The sequence below is a fragment of the Enhydra lutris genome, unplaced genomic scaffold (assembly GCF_002288905.1).
Source record: "Enhydra lutris kenyoni isolate GAN:26980312 unplaced genomic scaffold, ASM228890v2 scaffoldscaffold81, whole genome shotgun sequence".
In the NCBI taxonomy this organism is placed as follows: Eukaryota; Metazoa; Chordata; class Mammalia; order Carnivora; family Mustelidae; genus Enhydra; species Enhydra lutris.
In genome coordinates, this window is record NW_019154165.1 from 180,797 (window position 1) to 202,876 (window position 22,080).

At 35.4% G+C, this 22,080-nt stretch overlaps 1 protein-coding gene across 8 annotated transcripts in view; it reads left to right on the top strand.

The window, feature by feature from the left end:
- The window catches only part of LOC111160989 (phosphorylase kinase regulatory subunit alpha 1), a 139,710-nt gene that overhangs the window by 67,078 nt on the left and 50,552 nt on the right, over window positions 1-22,080 (top strand). For all 8 annotated transcript variants that reach the window (XM_022524407.1, XM_022524414.1, XM_022524408.1 and 5 more), the window contains one exon: window positions 21,749-21,858. In XM_022524407.1, coding sequence (XP_022380115.1) covers window positions 21,749-21,858 — 110 coding nt within the window. The remainder of the gene's footprint in view (window positions 1-21,748; window positions 21,859-22,080) is intronic.

The following is a 22,080-nucleotide window of genomic DNA, read 5'->3' on the forward strand; positions in this document are numbered from 1 at the left end:
ATTGTTCGCTGAGTTGTGTCCTGTTTTATGTGGAAAACACAACTATAAATTATGAACTTGGATATTAAGGAGATTTTCAAGCAAAGTGTTGAAATCATGGCCTGGCTTTTCCTTGCTGCTTATAGTAAAAATGCAAGAAGGAAAGACTATTGAGGGAAGAACAGTTAAGCAAAAAGGAACCAGGACTTGATGAAATCTTAGATTGGAAAAGATGATAAAATTAGTAGGAGGTTTGTTATCAGGAAAGCATACTCTGGAAAAAAGATCAAGAATATAGCTGGACAACCTTCTTCTAGTGCTTCAGAAAGATCAAAAGATCAGTGTGTTCATTCAATTGAAGAGATAAGGTTGTGACTCATGGATTCCCTCAACCACATTAGCAGAATCTAGGGATAGAGATATGATTATCCAGGACAGATCTTAGGGAGGACCCTCTTGTCTAACGCAATGAGCTTCCATGACATATATGCAGTACCCACAAAGTTTTTGAGAATGTTATATGTGCAGAAACACGGCCAAATTGGACTGAACTGGACAGAGGACAAGATTAAAGATGGATATTAGACTCCCAAAGTTATATAGCCAGGAAGCAGGCTGATAAAACTGCTAAGCTATGAACAAGTGCTATTCTTTAAGAAAAAGGGAGGATGACTTCAAGGGAGATGTCTTGCACCCAGAGGGTAGAGCCTCAAACCACAGAGGATTACTACCATGCCTTGAAACATAATGGAGTTTGCCCAGTTGGATTTTAAAACTGTTTGGGGCTACTGACTCCTTCTTTCCATTTTCTCCTGTTTGGAATGAGAATGTCTATAATTTGTATTGTACCCCTGTATTTTTAGAGAATATAACTTGTTTTCTAGTTTCAGAGGTCCACAGATGGAGATGAATTTTGCCTTAGGACATATCATACCCAAATCCTCACCCATACCTGATTTAGCTGATGAGAATTGGGGCTTTTATAAATAATGATATTTAGAAGAGATTTTGGACCAGTTGATGCTGTAATGTGTTGAGAATTTGCAGAATGTTGGAATGGGGTGAATGCATTTTGTAAGTGGGAGGTATATGAATCTGTAGGAGCCAGGGGATGAACTATGGAAGGCCAAAAAATGGTCCCCAAAGATATCCAGGCCCTACTCCCTGGAACCTATGAATGTTACCATATATATCAAAAGGGGATTTACAAGTGTGATTAAATTAAAGAGATTGAGACGGGAGGATTAGTCTCAGTTATCCAGGTGGGCCCTAAATGTAATCTCAAGTGTCCTATATATGAGAGGGAGCCAAAGGAAGATCTGCCTATAGAAGTACATGTGAGGAGAGAAGCAAGAGATTGAAGTGATAAGCTACTAGCCTTATCCTCTAGAAGTTGGAATAGACAAGGAACAGATTCTCCCCTCGAGCCTCCAGAAGGAACCAGCCCTGCTGATATTTTTATTTTATCTTATAATATCCATAAGACCTATTTTGGACTTTTGACTTTCAGAGATGTAAGAATTTCAATGTGTGTTATTTTAAGCCACTAAGTTTGTAGTAATTTGTTATATCACCAGTTAGAAATTAATACAATCTTAAATCAAGCCACAAAAGGGCAAATTTATAAATAAAGATTATATCCTAGATAATGGATTATCACTTACAAACCCAAAGCCTACTTTGTGTGTGTGTGTGTGTGTGTGTGTGTACTTTCTTTGTATATGTGTGTGTGTGTACTTTTCTTCTCCTCCAAGAATGGTCTCTTAGTAATTACAGCCAAGTCAAATCTTGTCCAGCTCAAAACCAGTCAGTTGCTTTCCCATTTTACTAACACCTACTTCAGACACTCAGTTTCTACAGCAGTTATGTAAATCTCAATTGAGATGGAATCAACCAAGGAGGAAAGGACCAACAGTCAGAGGTGACTTTTCTCTGTGTCTCCTAAACACTCATATGCCAAGAGAGCCTTAACTCCCAGAGCTATTAAGATTACATCTGACTTTAGGAACATACTAATTTCCCCCTTCTTCCATCCTAGCTATAATGTACAAAATTCCTTTTCTTTTTAATTCAAGTGCAAATTTGAAATTTCCTAAAGAAACTTTACTTTAAAAAATGGGAAACTTAAATATAAACACATAGAAATTAACAAGTTTATTGAGTGTATATATCTCAGCTCCTAATTAATTTCTGAAATCTAGCCACAGCTTAGCTTGACTATTACAAAATACTGAGCCCCTGGTTCCTCTCACTTACTCAACTCTATCCCAGATAAATTCCAAGTCAAGCCTCTGAAACTTCAGAGATTAATTTGAGTTGATTCTTTACAAGATGGGATGGATATTTTAGTCCTTCCTAGAATCTGTTTTCTGTTTTTTATCTTCTTGGCCATTCCGTCTAGTCTCAGACTATAATGTGCTTCTAGCTTCTAGATACCAGTCCACTAAATCTGTTGATATCAGGAAGGTATTTCTCTATCTGGCCCAAATCTTATTCCAGGAACAAGTATTAGTTGATTTTCTAGTCACCTTCTTTGCCTCTCTTAGAAGTCTTTGTAGTTTGGTGCCTTTGACCTGGTTCTCTCTGGTTGTCACTCAGAAGATGAGAGGTTAATTATACCCTTGGTTTCTTCACACTTACTGCTCTAAATTCAGCATGATCTTACAAGGATATAGGTAATTTCCAAGCACTGGGCCATCATTCTTGGAATCGACCTGCATCACATTCATATCACATTTTCCAACAAATTGAAGCAAACTCCTTACTGATTGCTTTTTCAAAGCCTGCACTTTGTTTAGGGCTTCTAAGTTATTATTTCCTAGTTAAAGGAAATTAAGAATGATGGTCTTAAGTTTAATGAGTGATTAGCCATTACAGGACCCTAGTAACAAGCTGCATTTACTTTCCAAATATATTCCTTCATTTACTTCATTCATTTGTTCTTTCATAACAATCTGTTGCTCACTTATTATGTACGAGGCACTGGGCTAGATGCTGTTGGTGACATAGACAAGTAGCCAGCTAATTATAGTACAATATTATAAATGCTGTAGTAATGGTGTTATGTATAAAGCACAGGGCAAAGAGGATAGATCTGTCTGGGAAAGTCATAAAAGGCATGATTTGATAACTTATCAAATGGGTGAATCTTCAAAATTTTATCATAGTTACAATTTCACAATAACAAAATTGCTTTAAGCGTACATCGAGTGACAACTATAATACAAAAAGAGAGAGAGAGATTTCTTCACCAGGTGTGTTCATATATATGTATATGTTAACTAAATGGGAATGTTTGCCTCACCTCAAATATTTCATTTCATGTATTTCAGTTCCATAATATATTTTTAAAACATTTTTAAAGTACGAGATTAATTGGGGCACCTGGTGGCTCAAATGGTTCCAACTCTTGGTTTTAGCTCAAGTCATTGATCTCATGGTTGTGGGATGGAGCCCCATTGGGTTCCATGTTCATTGGGGCATCTGCTCCTCTCCTCCCTCTCCTTTTGCCCTCCCCCTGCTCACCCATGCTTGCTTACTTGCTCTCTCTAAAATAAATAAATAAATAAATAAATCTTCTTTAACAAAAATACGAGATTAATCAAATTTAGGAACATAAGAACTTCATAAATATTCAACTTAGATCTTTATATAATTCTAATTCTTTTCTAATCTGTTAGTGCACATAGATACATTTACAGTTACAGTGTATGCATATTAATTTGTGGTTTTTTTCACTTACTCTTTCATGTGAGTATTTTTACATACTGAAAGAACTATATATTATTCCATCAAGTTAAACTAATTATTCCCTAATTATTGGGTACTTGAATTGTTTCCAAAGTTTTTGTCATTCTATGAATGCCTTTGTGTAGGCTTTCTTATGTATACTTCTGTTTCTTTGGAGTATATTCTCAGAAAAGGGATTCTGGATAAAAAAGTATGGACAACTTTGTAGTTCTTATTTTATGTTGCCAGATTATTCTTTAGAAATACCAACCAATTTTTAGTGGCATCAGTAAATACAAATTATACCTTTTTATTTTTACTACCCCACCAACATTGAATTTTTATCATTTGTTTTTGTTAGATTAGTAGTATTACTACACATGCTATTTTAATTGCCTTTCTTTAATTCCCAGTGAGGATATGCATTTCTTCACTTTTGCTCTACTTTTTTTTTGAAGTTGTGTTTCCTATGGCTTGCATATCTAGCAGGATCTACACGTTTTCATATATAGTTAACAATTCTCTTTTTCCATTTTATTTTATTTCTTTTCAGTGTTCCAGTATTCATTGTTTATGCACCACATCCAGTGCTCCATGCAATACGTGCCCTCCATAATACCCACCACCAGGCCTACCCAACCCCCACCCCCAAAACCCTCAGTTTGTTTCTCAGAGTCCAGTCTCTCATGGTTTGTCTCCCCCTCCAATTTCCCCCAACTCACTTCTCCACTCCATCTCCCAATGTCCTCCTTGTTATTCCTTATGCTCGACAAGTAAGTGAAACCATAGGATACTTGACTCTCTCTGCTTGACTTATTTCACTCAGCATAATCTCTTCTTTAAGTATACCTTATGGTAAGTTTTTATCAATGAAGTTTGTAATGTATATATTTTCTGTTCTGTAACTTTCTTTAGATAATTATTTTCTTACCTTCGTGCAAATTTTTGAACATCAAATACATCCATTTTATCAGATATATCTTTCATTTCTTCAGGAATTATAAATTTATCTCCTAGTTTCATTTGAATAGATGTGCTATTCTCATTCTCTTCAGTTTTCATAAATAGTAAGTTATGATTACAAATTGAAATGTACGTGTTGAATGAAGGGAACTGGAAAGTAGATAAAGGCACAAAGGAAAAGATAAAAGTCACCTATAATTCTAACACTCATAGGAAGCCACTGTTTTTGTTTTAGAATATTTGCTTCCAATCATTTTTTTTGTAAAATAAATACACACTTTTTTTTAGAAAAACAGTGTCAGAAAGAACAGTTTTTGCTATTTGTACTTTGCAACATAATAATAATGTACGATGAACCCTATTATCTTTTTTTAAATAACCTTCTACAACACTATTTTAATATTTGTGTTAGCATTTCAATTTTTTAGACATATGGATGGTAAATTGTTTTTATAAATTAAATACTTTTTTCTATTTATTTTGTAAATTATGTATATTCCTTTGTCACTTTTCTACTGGGAAATTGTCAATTTCTTATTGCTTTAAACAAGATTTTTTATATATTAGGGATGCTAATACTTGGTCTTCCATATGTTATTGCAATACTTTGCTATTTTATTTGCCTTTTAATTTTGTATTTAACTTTGATATATAGTTTTACATTTTTACATAGTATAATTGTCTCCTTTTTGGTTTCTTTGCTGTTATGCTTAGAAAGATAGATTCATCCCTATGTCATATACATTTTTACCATATTTTCTTAGTTCTTTACAGTTACAATTTTGCATTTAGCTCTTAGTCTAGAATTTTAATTTTAGTTTATCTTATGATGTAAGAATCATAACTTGTTTGCCAAATACTTAGCCAGTCTTCCCAGCACTATTGATTGAATAGTTCATATAAAGAGTTTTGAAATGTTACCTTAATCATTTACTGTACATATATAGCCTCTCTAACACATGTATGTGTGTGTGTGTGTTACTTTTTGGTGCTGTTGGTCACAGTTTCTCCTTTCTTAGCACTACACTTTCTAAGTTGTCAAACTTCAGCCTCTTTAATAATTGGGGAAATGTAAGATGAAACAACAATGAAATAAAAACTTTTTGTCATCAATTTTACAAAAGTTAAGATTGATATTACCCATTACTGGTGAATATGTGGAGAAATGGACACTCTTAGCACTCCTGGTAATAGTGTAAATCGGAGGTAATTTGGCATTACCTATAAAATTTTTTTTTAGATTTTATACACATATCTTTGACTAACAACCTTACTCATAGGAATCTACCCTATATAGTACTCATACAAATATACAAGTATACATGTACAAAGCTGTTCATTACAACATAATTTGTAATGACAAAACAACAATTAGGAGCAACCTAATATGTATGAACAAGAATGGTTGAATTATGTATGATATATTGTGCCACAGTTTAAAAGAATAAGGTAGACTTCCAGCTTCCAGTTGTGAAGTGGTTTGTATCAGACTACTCTTCATACTAAAAACAACTATAATGGCTGTATTTAAAAGATATAGGTAAATAAGGCATTAGAAAATAATTAAGGTGGCCAGGACTTGAGAAGCCAAAACCCTGAAGAGAAGAGTACCTCAGCAAAGTAAGCAATATTCTTTATTCTCTGTGCAGTTTCCCTTTGAGGCATTTGCTTCTTGAGCTGTGCTTGCATGGGATGAGAGGCCAAGAAATGAAGGATAACGTCTCATGCTAGGAAAACAAAACTTTTATCTCAGGAACTTTCTTTGTGGAAGAAGCTGTGATAAACACTCCAGTTTTTCAGTTGAGTCCCTGAAGGGTGAGCTACACTCTAAAAGTAAAGGCAAATCACAAATAGACCAGTTCCCAGAATGCCTAAAATACAAAGCCTAAAACACAATCTTCTCAGTCACTGAATGGACTAAGGTGATCTGCTAGTGGTGTATCTGCCTGCCAAAATAAACTAAATCACCTCTGGAAGAAAATAATATTATCCAGAGCCTCTACAATTCTTTGTACAATGTGTTCAGCATTGAAAATATATAATAAGATATGCTAGGAAACCAAATAAACGAAAGCCAAAAAAAAAAAAAAATCAAAACAGATATACAGACTTCTATTTAACATAGTATTGGAAGTTCTAACCAGAGCAAGTGGGCAAGAAAAAGAAATAAAAGGCATTTAAGTCAGAAAGGAAAAAGTAAAAATGTTTGCAGAGTACATGGTCTTATATGTAGAAAACCCTAAAGAGTCTCCTAAAAAAAAAAAAAAAAAACAAATTCAGCAAAATTGCAGGATACAAAAACAACATGCAAAAATTAGTTGCATTTTTAGGCATTAATAATAAATAATCCGAAAAGAAAATTAAGAGAATAATTCCATCTGTGAAAAAAGGATCAAATAGAATTCCAAAACTAAAGATTACAGTAACTGGTATTGGGAATGCAATAGATGGGATTAACACCATATGAGAAACAGCAAAAGAGAGGATTGGTGAGCTGAAAAATAAGTTAGTAGAAAATATTCAGATTAAAGGCCAAAAGAGAGAAAAGAACGTAAAATTGTAAAAGCATTACAAGACAGATATAGTAGAGGGTCTGGAGCCCAAGAATAAGAGGAAATAATGGAACAGAAACTGTATTTGAAAAAATAATGACTAAAAGCTTTTCAAAACTGACCAAAGATATTAATTCACACATTTAAAAATGCTAAAAATCTGTGAACAAGATAAATACAAAGAAAAAAAAACCTAAGCCTTTAATAATCAAACTTCTGGAAATCAAGACAGAAAAATCTTAAAAATAGCCAAAGTTAAGAAAAGATACATTGCTTTCAAAAGAACAATGATCAAACTTAGAGCTCACTTTTCAACAAACCAATAAATTCCATAGGACCGGGAATGACACCTATAAATTACTTGGAGAAAATAACTGCCAGACTAGAATTTTATATCCAGTGAAAATATCTTTCAGATATAAAAATGATATGGGGTGCCTGGGTGGCTCAGTTGGTTAAATGTCTGCCTTTGGCTCAGGTCATGATCTCAGGGTCCTGTGATTGAGCCCCGTACTGGGCTCCCTGTTCAGCAGGGAATCCGCTTCTCCCTCTCCCTGTGCTCCTACCCCCTGCTCATGCTCTCTCTCTCTCTATCCCTCTCCCAAATAAATAAATAAGTAATCTTTAAAAAGAAGAAATGAAAACAATATAAAGTCATGTTCAGATAAGTAAAAATCGAAAATGTATCACTAGCAGACTCATAGTAAAAGAAATACTAAAGGGAGTTCTTTAGGCCAAAAAAAAAAAAAAAAAAAAAAAAAAATCCCAGACAGAAGAATAGGAATGCAGGAAAGAATAAAGAGAAAAAGAAATAGTAAATATAAAAGACTATTGACTGTTTAAAGCAACATTAATAACAGTGCTTTGTGGATGAAATAAAAGTAGAGATGAGTGGCCAAAAAAAAAAGTGCAGGCAGAATATGAATGGAGTTAGTGTTGTAAGATTCTTGCATTATTCAAGGAATAGTAAAGGTACAAATTTAAGGTACACTCTAATCAGTCGAGGATGCATGTTTTAATCTCTGGGACAGCTTTTCTCAAATAGTTTTCCACAAAATTAAACTACCAGAAAATGGGGTTTTTCAGTTCCTCTACGGGTTGCACATACTAGTTCCATTTTTAAATGCAAAGAAGGTAAGTTAATACAGACAATCAATGCCTTAAAAATTAGAGCATAATACTCTGGTGGAACCTGGTTGAGAAGAGCTGTTCTGGAGTAAGCATCAAAGGAGTAATGAAAGAATTACAAGCTAGTGGGGTTAAAGTGATGTAATAAATTTTGTGATTAATCCAAAAGGAAGTGAGGAAAAGAAAGGAATAAACAGAGCAAATGGAAATTCTGTAGTAATTTGTAAGATTTGGGTTTGCTCAGAAGATGAAGTAGGAGAACCCCAAAGTTCACCTCATCCATGAATGCAACTAGATAACACTCATATCACCATAAATAACCCAGAAAAATGATCTAAAGACTAGCAGAACAAACTCCACATCTAAAGGTAGAGAAGAGGGCACATCATGGAAGTATTAAGGGCAAAGATATGATTTAGGTGAAAACAGATCATGACTACCTGTGGTGAGGATACAGCCAATGGTGTGGAGAAGAGCAAGAAACAGATTTTCACACTGGGAAGCATGCAACAGGAAGTACAAATCCCCATAACATTTACCTTTGAAAATGAGAGGGATTAAATTTCATTAGTTCCTAAAACCAGTGGGACTTAAAGCCTGGAATTTTAAAAATTGGCAGGCTTGTCTCTGGGTAAGCCCCAAAGGCAATAGGAAGTTGAGCCCCCCCACCCCCCACCCCCGCCACCAAAGAGGCAGCACAGCAAACAGCCCATGCTGATACAGCATAGAACCAACAGTTTGAAAAACACCAGGGGCAGATGGGATGGTGAGTGATTTGCTTATCTTGAAGTGTGGCCTGGAGAGACAGGGATCATGGGGAGACTCCTCCAGGAACACAGGAGCTGGCAGGTGCTATTTCACTCCCCCAGCCAGCATAAACATTGGCTACCTGTGGAAACCAGCACAGCACTGACACTCATTACCTAACTTTCTTACACAGGCTCCCTCCTCAATGTGTCAGCATATCTACGCTTCCCAGTCCTGCTGGCCTTGGTCCAAAGGATATCAAAAAAGAAAGCCAGGGCAGCAATACTTATATCAGACAAAATAGAATTTAAACAAAGACTATAACTATAATATATATAACAAACATATATATAACAAATTTATATCAGACAAAATAGAATTTAAACAAAGACTATAACTATAATATATATAACTATAATATATATTAATAAAGAGGACAACCTAATAAGAGCATATAACAATTGTAAGTATTTAGGCACTGAACATGGGAGCAACCAAATGCATAAAACTATTAAGGAAATAATGAATACTAATATAACAATAGTAGGGGATTTTGCCACTCCACTTAACACTGATGTGCATATCATGCAAACAGAAAATCAACAAGGAAACGGGCTTTGAATGACACATTGGTCCATATGGATTTAGCAGATATTTTCAGACATTCCATTCTAAAGCAGCAGAATACACATTATTTTCAAGTGTACTTGGAACATTCCCCAGAATAGATCACATATTAGGCTACAAAACAAATTGCAACAAATTCAAAAAGATCAAAATCATACCATGCAGCTTTTCTGAACATAATGCTATGAAAATAGAAGACACAAGAAAAAATCAGGAAAGAACACAAATGCATAGAGGTTTAAAAAAAAATGCTACTAAACAATGAGTGAGTCAACCAAGAAATAAAAGAAGAAATTTTTAAAAGCACATAGAAACAAATGAAAATGAAAGGACAATGGTCCAAAAAACACTTGGGATGCAGCAAAAGTGGTTCCAAGAAGAAAGTTTATAGCAATAAACACCTCAAGAAGAAAAAAAAATGTCAAATGGGAACAACCTATCCTTACACTTAAAGGAGCTAGAAAAGAACAAACAAAACACAGACACAGCAAAAGGAAGGAAATAATATGAGAGCAGAAATAAATTATATAGAAACTAAAAAAACAATGACACAGATCATTGAAACCAGGAGCTCATTCTTTGGAAAGATCAACAGAATTAATAAACCTCTAGCCAGACTCATCAAAAGGAGAGAGAGAGAGAGAGAGAACCCAAATAAACAAAATCAGAAATGAAACAGGAACAATAACAACTGACACCACATAAATGCAAGAGAGTATAAGAGAATATTATGAAAAACTATATGCCTACTAATTGGACAATTTAGAAGAAATGGACAAATGCCTAGAAGCATGTAACCTACCAAAACTGAAGCAGGAAGAAACAGAAACTTTGAACAGACAAATTACCAGAAATAAAATTGAATCAGTAGTCAAAAATCCCCCCCAAAAAATAAAAGTCCAGGACCAGAGACCTTCACAAGCAAATTCTATCAAAAATTTGAGAAGAGTTAATACATGTTCATCTCAAACTATTCAAAAAAAATTGAAGAAGAAGGAAAACTTTCAAATTCATTCTGTGAGGCTAGTGTCACCCTAATACCAAAATCAGATGAAGACACCACAAAAAGAGAACTATAGGCCAATAACTCTCATAAATGTATGTGCAAAAATCCTCAACAAAATATTAGCAAACCAAATCCAACAAAACATTAAAAATCATAGAGAACGATCAAGTGGGATTTATTCCTAGAATGCAGGGGTGGTTTAATATTCACAAAAGAATCACATGATGCATCACATCAATAAGAGAAAGAATAAAAACCATAATTCAATAGATGGAGAAAAAACATTTGACAAAGTATAACTTCCATTTATGATTTTTAAAAACCTCTCTTGCAACATGGGTTTATAGAGAACATACCTCAACATAATATGGGCCTTCTATGAAAAACTCACAGCCAACATCATACTCAGTGGGGGAAAAATAAGAGCTTTTCCCGTAAGGTCAGGAACAAGAGAAGAATGTCCACTCTCACCACTTTATTCAACATAGTATTGGAAATCCTAGCCGAGCAATCAGACAACAAAAAGAGAAGTCATCCCAGTCGGTAAGGAAAAGTTAAATTCTCACTATTTGCAGGTGACATGATACTATATATAGAGAACACTAAAGATTCCACCAGAACACATAAATGAATTTGGGTAAGTCTCAGGAGATAAAATCAATGTGCAGGAATCTGTTCATTCCTATACATTAATAATGAAGCAGCAGAAAGTAAAATGAAGGAAACAATACCATTTAAAGTTGCACCAAAAACAAAACAAACTATTGGGACTGCATCAAAATAATAAGCTTCTACAGAGCAAAGGAAACAGTCAACAAAACTAAAAGGCGACCTACGGAATGGGAGAAGATATTTATAAATGACATATCTGATAACGGGTTAGTATCCAAAATACTTAAGAACTGATAAAACTCAACACCCAAACAACAAGTAATTTTAAAATGGGCAGAAGACAAATAGACATTTGTCCAAAGACTTACACATGACCAACAGGCACATGAAAAGATGTTCATCATCACTTCCCATCAAGGAAATGCAAATCAAAATTACAATGAGCTCTCACCTCACACCTGTCAAAATAGCTAAAATCAACAACAAAAGAGACAAAAAGTGTTGGTGAGGATGTGGAGAAAAAGGAACTCTCGTGCACTATTGGTGGGAATGCAAACTGGTGCAACCACCAGTGGAAAATAGTATGGAGAACCCTCAAAAAAATTAAAAATTAAATTACGCTATGATCCAGTAATCACACTACTAGGTATATACTTAAAAAATAGGAAAATGCTAATTCAAGGTGATACATGAACACTTATGTTTATAGCAGCATTATTTACAATAGCAAAATCATGGAAGCAGCCACATGTCCATTGGTAAATGAATAGATAAGATAGGGGAGAGGAGGATGGCAGCAAAGTCTAGGCTAACCTCACCCCTCAAATACAACTAGATCACTATTAAATCATCTTAAATATCCCAGAAATCAACCTGAAGACTGGCAGAACAAACTCCATAACTAAAAGGAGTAAAGAGGCCACATTGAAGAAGGTAGGAAATGTGGAGATGTGGTTTAGGGGGGAAACAGATCCTGGCTGTTGCAGAGGGAATGGAGCCATTGTCTTGGAGAAGGGTGAGAGGGAGAGGAGCACACAAGGGAATGCACAAGAAGAATGTTTCCCCATAGCCATTGGCTTAGAAAGGTAGAGCAGCTGAATTTCTTGAGTTCTTACAACTAGCAGGGCTTGAAGCCTGGAGTTTTAAGTGTCAGCAGGCTAGGCTGGGATAAGACTCCAGAGACCACTGTGCTGCTTCTGGAGAGAAGGCAGACAAACAACCCAGGGGAATACAGCATGGAAATAATGATGTGAAAATTGCCTAGCTCACACATTGGGGACATTATTTGCTCTTTTTGAGTGTCCCTGAAAGGCAACATTCATGGAGAAATCTGTTGAGGAAAAAGCTGGCTGGTGCCATTTCCCTCCTCCACCCCCCAGCATAAACACAGAGCCACTGGCTGGAAGCAGCCATGCAGACACTGGATACCCAACTCCTTGCATTACAGTGGAACTGCCTTTCTCAGCCACATTTTCCTCTGTCCCAACACAGCTGGCTCCTCCCCCAGAAGACCAGCACAAAAGACTGCCCACACCACATGTCCCAAACAGAGAGTTTTATGGGGCCTCAGTTCTCGTGTAAGCGTGTCAGGTCTCATTTCACAAGAGGACTAGAGCACACCAGTTAAAACTCATCACATTCAATCCAGGGAGGAAACAATATCCACAGAAGGCAAGGAGAGCCTCTGCAGATGACAAGCCAGAAGGATAGAGCAATAGCAGACACAATAGTAGAGCACACACAACACACACAGAAACTTGCCAAGCCAGAAGGGAGAGGTATGATATATCCAAATTGCTACATGGGGAAAATCTGCAGCCAAGAATCCTCTATCTAGCAAGGCTATCATTCAGAATAGAAGGAGAGAGAAAGAGTTTTCCAGACAAACAAAAACTAAAGGAGTTCATGACCATTAAACCAGCCCTTCAAGAAATATTAAAGGGGGATACTTTGAATGGAAAGGAGAGACTAAAAGTGATGGTATAAAGGCAGGAAACAAAAAAGCAGTAAAAAATAAATAGTTCTGTAAAAAATCATTCAAGGAACCCATTTTAAAAATGATATAAAATATAATAACTTGGACTTAAAATGTGTGGAGTAGAGGAGAAAAGAATAGGTTCAACCTTAATTGAACATCAACTTACTATAGAGTGCTACTTGCAAAAGAGGTTATATACAAACCTAAGGATAACCATATATCAAAGACCACTCATAAATGCAAAGAATACAGAGAAAGAAATCCAAATATATCACTAAAGAAAATCAACAACACAAGAAAGACAAGAGAGGATCAGAGAAAATATACAGAAACAGGTAAAAAGTAATAAAATGGCACTAAATACATATCTATCAATAATTACTGTGAATGTAAATGGACTAAATACTCCAATCATAAGACATAGGGCCTCAAATGGATAAAAAACAAAAAACAAAACCCATCTATATGCTGTCTACAAGAGATACATTTTAGACCTACAGACACCTACAGAATGAAAGTGAAGGGATAAAAAAATATTTATCATGCAAATGGATGTCAAAAGAAAGCCAAAGTAGCAATAGTTATATTGGACAAACTAGACTTTAATAGACACACTAAGAAGAGACAAAGAAGGGCACTATATAATCACAAAGGGGCAATCCAACAATAGGATATACAAATTATAAATGTTTATGCCCCCATTATGGGAATATCAAAATATATAAAAATATTTAATAATAAGCATAAAGGAACCCATTGATAACACAATAATAGGGGACTTTTACGCCACACCCACATCAATGGATAGAGCATATAAACAAAATCTACAAGGAAAAAATGGCTTTGAATGACACACTGGGCCAGTTGGACTTATCATATCTATTCAGAACATTCCACCCTAAAAAAGCATTCTTTTCAAGTGCAAATGGAACATTCTCCAGATATAATCACATAATAGGCCACAGAACATGCCCTAACAAATACAAGAAGCTTGAAGGCATACCTGCACCTTTCGTGACCACAATGCTATGAAAGTAGAAGTCAAAAACTGGAAAGACCACAAATACAGGGAGGTCAAATAACACCCTACTAAACAATGAATGTGTCAATCAGGAAATAAAAGAAATAATTTAAAAACACATGGAAACAAATGAAGATGAAAACACAATGGTCCAAAACCTTTGGGATGCAGCAAAAGCATTCTTTTTTTTTTTTTAATTTTTTTTTTATTTATTTGTCAGAGAGGGAGAGAGAGCGAGCACAGGCAGACAGAGGCAGAGGGAGAAGCAGGCTCCCCGCCAAGCAAGGAGCCCGATGTGGGACTCGATCCCAGGACGCTGGGATCATGACCTGAGCTGAAGGCAGCTGCTTAACCAACTGAGCCACCCAGGCGTCCCAGCAAAAGCATTCTTAAGAGGGAAGTTTATACTAACACGGACCTATTTCAAAAAACAAGAAAAATCTTACAGCCTAAACTTACACCTGAAGGAGCTAGAAAAAGAACAAAAAGCAAAGCCTAAAGCCAGAAGGATGGAGGAAATAATGAAGATTAGAGCAGAAATAACAACCAAGGGGCACCTGGGTGGCTCAGTGGGTTAAAGCCTCTGCCTTCGGCTCAGGTCATGATCCCAAGGTCCTGGGATCGAGCCCCGCATCGGGCTCTCTGCTCAGCAGGGAGTCTGCTTCCCTCTCTCTCTCTCTGCCTGCCTCTGCCTACTTGTGATCTCTGTCAAATAAATAAATAAAATCTTAAAAACAACAGCACAGAAATATAATAGAATATTATGAGAAACTATATGCCAATAAATTGGACAACCTAGAAGAAATGAATAAATTCCTAGAAACATATAAACTACCAAAACTGAAACCATAAGAAATAGAAAAGTTGAACAGACTAATAACCAGCAAAGAAATTGAATCAGGAATCAAAAAACTCCCAACAAACAAAAGTCCAGGGCAAAATGGATTTACAAGAAAATTCTACCAAACATTTAAAGAAGAGTTAATACCTATTCTTCTCAAACTATTCAAAATATACAAGAGGAAGGAAGACTTCATTCTATGAAGCCTGCACTACCCTGATAGTATCACCAGATAAAGACACCACAAAAGAAGAGAACTACAAGCTACTATCAATGATGAACATAGATGCAAAAATCCTCAACAAAATACTAGCAAACCCAACCTAAAAATACATTTAAAAAATCATTCACCATGGTCAATTTGGATTGATTTCTGGATTGCAAGGCTAGTTCAATATTTGCAAATGACATATTACTTTAAAAAAGAAAGGATGGAGGCACCTGGGTAACTCAGTCAGTTAAGGGTCTGACTTTTGATTTCAGCTCAGATCAAGATTTCATCATTGTGAGGTTGAGCCCTGCATCAGGCTCCATACTGGACGTGGAGCCTGCTTAAGATTCTCTCTTTCCCTCTCCCTCTGCCCCTCCCCTCCCTCTAAAAAAAAAAGGAAGGATAAGAACAAAATGATCATTTCAACATATGCAGAAAAAGCATTTGACCAAGTACGACATCCATTCATGATAAAAAAAAAAACCCTCAACAAAGTTGATTTAGATGGAATATACCTCAAGATAAGAAAAGCCATATATGAAAAACAATAGATGATATCATCCTCAATGGGGAAACACTGAGATCTTTTCCTCAATGGTCAAGAACAAGGATGTTCACCTTACCATTTTCTTCAACATAGTACTGTAAGTCCTAGCCACATCAGTCAGACAACCGAAAGGAATAAAAGCATCTATATCAGCAAGGAAGAAGTCAAACTGACCCAAAAGATCCCACGAAAAAACTGCTACAAGTGATAAATTAATTCAGTCAACTCACAAGATACAAAATCAATGTCCAGAAATCTGTTGCATTTCTATATACCAATTATGAGGAAGCAGAAAGAGAAACTAAGGAATCAGTCTCATTTACAGTTGCATGAAAAACAAAAAGATACCTAAGAAAACCTAAAAAAAAAAAAAAAAAAAAAGAGGGCAAAGACCTCTACTTTGAAAACTGTAAAACACTGATGAAAGAAATTGCAGATGACACAAACAAATAGAAAGACATTCCATGATCATGGATTAGAAGAAGAAATATTGTTAAAATGTTTTTACTTCTTAAAGCAATCTACACATTTCATGCAACCCTATCAAAATACCAGCAATATTTTTCAAAGATCTAGAATAATCCTAAAATTTGTAGGGAACCAGAAAAGACCCCAAATAGGCAAAGCAATCTTGAAAAAGAAAACCAAAGCAGGAGACATCACAATTGTGGGCTTGAAATTATATTACAAAGCCATAGTGATCAAAACAGTATCATACTGGCAAAAAAAATAGACATATAGATCAGTAGAGCAGAATAGGAAACCCAGAAATGAACCCACAACTATATGGTCAATCAATCTTCAACAAAGCAGAAAAGAATATCCAATGGGAAAGACAGAGTCTCTTCAACAAATGTTGTTGGGAAAACTTGGCAGCAATGTGCAAAAGAATGAAACTGGACCACTTTCTTACAAAATAAATTCAAAATGAGTTAAAGACCTAATTTTGAGACCTGAAAGCATAAAAACCCTGGAAGAGAATATAGGCAGCAACTTCTCTCTTTTTTTCACACTTTTTAAGTAAGCTGCATGTCCAATGTGGGGCTTTAACTCACCACCCCAAGATCAAGAGTCACATGCTCTACTGACTGAGCCAAAAATTGGGCAGAGGGCTTGAATATACATTTTACCAAAGAAGACATCCAGATGGCCACAGACATATGAAAAGATGCTCAAATCACTCATCATCAGGGAAATACAAAGCAAAACTACAATGAGATACCACCTCACACCAGTCGAATGGCTAACATCAACAACAGGGAACAACAGGTGTTGGCAAGCATGTGGAGAAAGGGGAACCCTCTTGCACTGTTGGTGGAAATGCAAACTGGTGCAGCCAATTTGGTAAACAGTATGGATTTTCATCAAAATGTTAAACATAGGGGCTCCTGGGTGGCTCAGTGGGTTAAAGCCTCTGCCTTCGGCTCAGGTCATGATCCCAGGGTCCTGGGATGGAGCCCTGCATCAGGCTCTCTGCTCAGCAGGGAGCCTGCTTCCTCCTCTCTCTCTGCCTGCCTGCCTCTTTGCCTACTTGTGATCTGTCAAATAAATAAGTAAAATCTTTTTTTTAAAAATGTTAAGCATAGAACTACCCTGTAACCCAGCAATCACACTACAAGTTATTTACCCCCAAAATTTTAAAAAAATACTAATTGAAAGGGATACATGTACCCCAGTGTCTATAGCAGCATTATCTACAATAACCAAAGTATGGAAACAGCCCAAATGTCCATCGACTGATGAATGGGTGAAGAATATGTGGTATATGTATATATGCAATGGAATATTAGTTGTTCATAACAATGAATGAAATCTTGCCATTTGCAATGACATGGACAGAGATAGAGTACTACGCTACATAAAATAAGTCAGTCAGAGAAAGACAAATACTATATGTTTTTACTTAGGTGGAATTTAAGAAACAAACGAGCAATGCAAAAAAGAGAAAGAAACAGACTCTTAAGTACAGAATGGAAACTGATGGTTATCAGAGGGGAGGTGGGGTGGGATAGGTTAACTAGATGATAGGAATTAAGGAGTGTTCTTGTCATGATGAGCACACCAGGTTATTTATGGAATTGAGTTATTATATTGCACACCTGAAACTAATATAACTATGTTAGCTAACTGGAATTAAAATAAAACTTTTTAAAAATGCAAATAAAGAATGAAAAAATGTAAGATTTAAACCCATTCAGTAATTATGTTAAATGTAAATGGACTAAATGTTTCAGTTAAAAGAGACTTGTCAAACTGGATTATAAGGTAAAACCCAACTTTATGCTACATAAAAGAGTCTTACCAGAAGTATAAGGATACAGGTTGAAAATAAAAGGATATTGGGGCACCTGGGTGGCTAGTGGGTTAAGCCTCTGCCTTCAGCTCAGGTCATGATCCCAGGGTCCTGCGATCAAGCCATGCATTGGGCTCTCTACTTGTTGGGGAGCCTGCTTCCCCCCCAACCCCCGCCTGCCACTCTGCCTACTTGTGATCTCTGTCTGTCAAATAAATAAATAAAATCCGTAAAAAAAAAGAAAAGGATATAAAACAATATTCCATGCAAATAGTAAACAAACTGAAGCTGATGTAACTGTGCTAATGTCAAAGTATACAAAAGGCAAGAAATATTAGTAGAAACAATGAAAAACATTTTATGGTAGTAAAGTGTCAATTTAACAGGAGCTATCTTAATCTTTAATTTTTATTTATATAATAGCGTAACCTCAAAATATACATAGCTCCCAAAAAGAGAAAAACTACTTATGAATAACCCATGGATTAAAGGAGAAATGAGAAGATGGGGATTTAGAGATCATTTTCAACTAAATGTATGCATGGGTGTTTTAACATTTATAAATCAATCAATATATCCCAACACAAAGAGAGAATAATGGAGAAAAAAATGTGAGCATTTCAATAGATGCAAAAAATTGGTAAATTTTAATAACCATTCACATAAAAATATTATAGGAGTCAAAGGAAACTTCCTTAAATGTTATTAATAAAGGTTATATTCTGAAAACCTAACATCATACTTAGTGGTAAAATATTAAAAGTTTTCTCACATTAGCCCCATTTCAGACATCAATAAGATGTCTGAAATGCCCACCACCACCACTTCCTTTTGGCATTGTACTGGTGTGTATAGCCAGTGGAGCAAGGCATGAATATTCATAGAAGCTTTATTTATAATAACAGAAAATGGGGGGGGCTCAAATGTCCATCAACAAGTGAATGGACAAATAATGATACATTCATACTCTGGAATATTATACAGCAATGAAAACAAGTGAATCAGTTTTACATACACCAATATGAATGAATCTCATAGATAAAATGTTGAGTGAAAGAAACCAGATTGCAAAAAAGTACATATTTTATTATTTTATTAATATAAAGCTAATAAATGTACCTACTTATTTATGGTGATTGATGTTTGAATGTGGTTAACTTTGGGAGCTGGGGGATGTTAATAACGGGAAAGGGGCACAAGGGAGGCTTCCCATAGTGCTGATAATGTTCCATATTCTTTTTTTTTTTAAAGTTCAATTAGCCAACATGTAGTACAACATCAGTTTTTGATGTAGTGTTCAATGATTCACGGTTGCATATAACACCCAGTGCTCATCACCGCATGTGCCCTCTTTAATACCCACTGCCCAGTTACCCCATCCCTCCACCCTCTCCCTTCTGTAAACTTCAGTTTGGTTCCTGGAGTCCAGAGTCTCTCATGGTTTGTCTCCCTCTTTAATTCCATATCTTGATTTGTGTTGTGTGCTTACTATGTAAAAATTCATTAATTTTTAAATTTAAGATTTATATACTTAACTTCATGTATATTATACTATAAGAAATTACCCAAAAAAATACTCTAGTGTCCAGTGATGAATGAAAAGATCAACATAACATGGTATGCACATACAATGAAAAATTTTTCAGCCTTGAAAAAGAATTAAATTCTGACACATAGTACAAAATGGATGAACCTTGAAGATATTATCCTAAGTGGAATAAACCAGTCACAAAAAGACAAATATTACATGATTCCACATATATGAGGTACCAAGAGAAGGCAAATTTATAGATACAGAAAGAATGGTGATTGCCAGGGACTGGCAAGAAGAGAACATGGGGAGTTATTGTTTAATGGATACGGTTTCAGTTTGGGAAGATGGAGAAGTTCTAAAGTTGGGTGGTTGTGATAGTTGTACAACATTGTGAATGTACTTAATGCCACTTATTAAAAATGATTAAAATGGAGCACCTGGATGGCTCAGTTGGTTAAAGCATCTGCCTTGGGCTCAGGTCATGATTGCAGGGTCCTGGGACTGAGCCCTGTGTCAGGCTTCCTGCTCAGTGGGGAGTCTGCTTCTCCCTTTGCCCCTCCCCCTGCTGATGCTCACTCTCTCTCTCTCTCTCTCTTTCTCAAATAAACAGATTTATTTAAAAAAAATAAAAATGGTTAAAATGGTAAATATTATGTTATATATATTTTACTACAATAAAAAAAGAAACAAAATAGAAGGGAGCAGTGGATAAACCTGATTGTGATATCAATCTAAGGTAAAATGTGTGCTTTCCAGAGTGGACCCTGGAATATGACCAAGGCATTTACAGCTCTCTGGCTCTGTCCCTAAAAGTGAAGCAACACTAAAAATGTGCATCTTTGATAAGTTTCATACTTAGGATAAAGCAGGGGCAATAATAAAATCCTCAAGAAAAATGTGTTCCAATAAAAAAAAAGTGATAAAGTTCTGTCAGTACTAACATGAAATGATATTCAATATATATTTTGGGGAAAAAGAGTTTGAGAACAAGCTCTTTGTGTATAGTACTCTCCTATGTTATACAACATATCCTGTGTTATAAAAGGGGAAAAAGTGTGAATAAATGAAGTATTTCTTCATTATAAGAGGTATTGATGTAATAATTGCCTTTTGAAAGACAAGAAATTCAACTACATGTAACATAAACATTAATTATCAGATAGATTCTAATTTCAGATTCTAATGCTAAACTATAAAAAAGAAGACATACTCAGGGAAATAAGGTGTGTGTGTGTGTGTGTGTGTGTGTACATATGTACACACATACATAATATTTAGACACATGAACACATTCCATTTAACTTTTCATTAAAATTATGTCTTTTGTAGCTGTCTGATAGTTCATGTGTTCCCTTTCTTAAGCTTTCAGAAATGTTCCTCTGCGAAGTGAATTTTACTCTGTGTATAAGTTTCCTTCCACAAAATTTCCTATGAAACATAATCATATTAAATACTTTTACTTATTTGGATAAGATGTGTTGTTCACTGAATTAAAGCATGTCAGTACTATGCAATTAAAGGAGATCAAGATAAAATCATTTCCATTTTTCAGTTTAGTATGCCATCTTTAAGTTGATGAGGTTTTGTTTAGCTTTATTGAAGCATAGTTTACATTAATATTTGATAGTATGGCTTTTGCAAGTTTTTGTGGAACTTAAGGAAATTCAGCATGTAAATATCAGTAATAGAATTCTATCATTCATAGAACTATTAATTTTCATGTGCATTCTTTTCTCTCATATATAAGACTATGTGACTTCTTTATAAGAGCATAAATTCCTTTAAGAACAGAGATAATTGCATACTCTTTCTCTTAGAAAGTGCTTTGTATGGCCTTGTACATGACATGGATACTAACTTTAAGACACAAAACTTAGTTTGTTCAATCAGAAAGTCTAAACCTAATACCAAAAAAAACCCTGTTTGTTGATTGGATTTGTGCCCTAGAAAGATCTTGAGCATTTCTCAATTCAATCTCAGGATGCAACAGTAGAATGAAACTCAGTGGACGACCATACAGGCATATGGGAGTCCTTGGAACTTCAAAACTCTATGACATTCGGAAAACTATCTTCACCTTTACTCCACAGGTGGGTGGAATGAGCTTTAGTATGAATTGAGATGAATGGAAGTGAAACAAAAACATTACAGAAATAAAATATTTATTAGAGTTAGAACAAGTATTAAGATTCATGGGGCCTTGCCCATATTAAGTTGCTTAATAACTATTTGTTGAGTTGGACTGAATTGGAGTTGTAGCACCAAATAATGCCAGGTGATTATGGCTACCAAGAGTAGTCCTGGGTGTTGCA